The sequence below is a fragment of the Triticum aestivum genome, chromosome 2A, assembly GCF_018294505.1.
Source record: "Triticum aestivum cultivar Chinese Spring chromosome 2A, IWGSC CS RefSeq v2.1, whole genome shotgun sequence".
Taxonomy (NCBI): Eukaryota; Viridiplantae; Streptophyta; class Magnoliopsida; order Poales; family Poaceae; genus Triticum; species Triticum aestivum.
The window spans coordinates 741,879,557-741,882,363 of record NC_057797.1 but is presented as its reverse complement, the minus strand read 5'-3'; the positions used below and the strand labels follow the sequence as shown (position 1 = coordinate 741,882,363).

Below are 2,807 nucleotides of genomic sequence, written 5' to 3'. Positions count from 1 at the left end.
CATCTTCGTAGTTGCCGCTCATATCTCAGTCGTAAAAAAGCACCACAGCGTCGTGAATGGATGTAGCAAAACACACAGACAGTAGTAGCAAAAATTTGACACGGTTGTATCAAAAATGGCCACCGTCGCCGTCGCCGATCGCAGAAAATGGCCGTCGTTGCAAAACCAGAAGACGGTTGTAGCAAAAAACCAGGCTACTTCCAGCAAAATTAAATACGGTAGTAGCAAAACTCGATCTGATCTAGCAAATCAAAAAGATGGTAGCACAAAATGTTTCCGGTTCCAGCAAAAAAAGACACTGGTTCCAGCAAATTGTGATGCCAGTACAAGCAAGAATAAATGCCGGTTGTAGCATGTTGGAGTCGCCGCCGATGTTGGTTGTAGCTCATCGCGTTGTCGCTTCCAGCTTCTCTAACGGCAGGTTCCAGCAAAATTGCTTGTGGTTTGCAGCACCTGTGGAAGCATGCAGTCATCCTTGGTCACTGCCGTCGCGCGCCACCGGTTGCCACTCCCGCTCGTCGCCGTTGTAGCATGGTCACCGCCGTTTGAAGCACCCTATCCCACACCGCAAGCTGGGTTGCCGCACAGCCGTGCTGATGGATGGGCGGCCGCTCGCCGGAGTAGCACGGAGCGGGTGGATGGTGGCCGCTCGCCAGAGCAGCGGGGGCATGTGGATGACGGCTGCTCGTGACATCGACGGTGGTCATCACCGGCAAGAGTTTATTTGGGGAGGAACGGGGAGAAGACGGCGAGAGGATAAGGGAAAGGAATAAATAGTGGAGTGATTCATGCGGGATAATAGAAACAGGCTTAAGACTAGCCACAATGAAGAGTAACATACACTAGTAACATACACGTATTCCTAGACCATGTTACTATCTTCATAGTGGGTAGTAACATAAGTGTGGTAACATGCATAGCTTCATTTATTAGGTTATAGACTCATATTGCATTGGGACATGTGATGTTACGGTAACTAGCTAAGTTACTACTACTACCTCTCTCCTCGTTAACTCATTGCCACATAAGCAAATTTGCTGAGTTGGACTTGATGTTACTGCTGAAATTACTCCCATTGTGGCTAGTCTAAGCGGTGATGGGTGGGCCTGTTGCCAGCATGGACTTGACTGGGGGAGTTTCAGCCGGTTGACCGGCTTTAAACGTTTCCTAATCTCCAAACCAGTGTCGATTGTCGGTGTTGCTACTCCAAGCCGACAGTGAATTAATCTTTAGAAAAAAAAATAATCCCATAAGAATAAATCGCTGATCGCAGCATCCCGAAACAGAGGACCCGCCAGTTCTAGCAGAATTCATCTCTTTTTACAGATCAGGTTTACAACTGCAGATTATTTATAAACCACGCATCTCGGTAAATACAAGTGAACAAGAAACCAATAGAATAAGCTGAAACAGCGTCTAAACCATGAATTTCCTACGCCACAGCAATGGAAGCAGCGAGCGCCACCACCGGGCGGCGCTCTGCCTGCAACTCGGTCAGTAGAAGACGTCCAGCAGCGCCTGGCGGAGGACGTCGTAGTCGTTGCCGCCGCGCGCGTAGGCGCGGCGCAGCCAGGCGAGGTGGGCGGCGAGCGCGCCGCAGACGACTGCGCAGGCCTCTGGCATGTGGCAGGCGAGCGGCAGCCAGGTGTTGAGCGGCCACAGCAACCGCACCGAGACGTGGAGCACCTGCGCGAAGCCCCTCGCCGCCGCGAACGCCACCAGCAGGTGGAGCCCCATCGGTGGCTAGCTAGCTCGGCTCAGTCCACAGCTCTACTCCAGGTCCTTTGTTGTTCTTTCGCCACGGTGAGGCTCTGTCTTTAGATGCTGCCCTGGACGCTGGTGGGTGGGTGCTTTGCCGGCGGCGGCCCGGCGGGGTTGCCCGTTGCGGCCTTCCCCGGGTGCGAGCGCGAACCAAATGTAATGAATGAGTTGTTATTATCGTCGTCATCGTTGTGAGTGAAGACGGAGAGGACGCATCTTGGTTGGATCTGGGCAAGAGCTATGATTGTGACGAGGGCGGAATTGGGAAATACACCCGGTCGATCTGAGATCTCAGCTCACACGCAATTACTAGTTACTTTTAGGTGTATAATTCACGGGAGATAAATACACTAGAAGTCATGTAACTTGCACGCAACGTTCAGTTTAGTGCATAAACTTGTAAAAATATGTGTTTTTGTCATTTAACCCGTCCTCTTGTTCATATACAATGCTTTTTTTTTCGGGATATATACAGTGCTTTCTACCGTATCCAATCATATCCCTATGCGTGCCACGTGGCAGGGCCCATTCTCAGTGGCTGAGATGGTGGTAATCCGTGTGCACTCTTTTTTAGATAGCACCATTGCATTTTATTTTTTATGCAGAAAATTCTCAAATAAAATGAAAAACGTGGAACGTTTGAGAGATTTGAACCATGACCTGCCGTGATTCGCCCAGAATAGACAGCCACTCGACCAGCTGAAGTTTGACATTAAATGTATACAATTTGCTTTATACTAACATAGACCATACGAATTAAAGTAAAAGTCAAATCAGGAAAAAGGGAAACCCCGCTTTAAACCGGCGACCTGTTGCAATTAAGCAGGCGTCCTAACCAACCACCTAATGTTACTTCATATTTATTTGAGACTACTAAGTTATATATCCAAGTGTAAAAGTACAGGTTCTAAACTATATTTTCTCTTATTTAGATTTTTTGTTTAAAATTATTTGAATTAGAAAAATTCCGTTGATTTGCCTGAATTTTACATTACAAAAACCAAAGTCAGTTGGACTAGTATTATGAATAAGTTCAGACCTCGGGC

The 2,807-nt window shown here is 48.2% G+C and overlaps 1 protein-coding gene across 1 annotated transcript; it reads right to left on the bottom strand.

The window, feature by feature from the left end:
• Positions 1-1,252: 1,252 nt before the first annotated feature.
• On the bottom strand, positions 1,253-1,929 carry LOC123186346 (uncharacterized). The gene has a single exon (XM_044598126.1). It carries the CDS (start codon positions 1,735-1,737, stop codon positions 1,495-1,497), a length of 243 nt encoding a protein of 80 aa, XP_044454061.1. The 5' UTR covers positions 1,738-1,929; the 3' UTR covers positions 1,253-1,494.
• Between the last annotated feature and the right edge of the window lie 878 nt (positions 1,930-2,807).

Excerpts from the sequence above, each read along its gene's own strand:
- LOC123186346 (XM_044598126.1), bottom strand. The coding sequence starts at position 1,737 with ATGGGGCTCCACCTGCTGGTGGCGTTCGCGGCGGCGAGGGGCTTCGCG.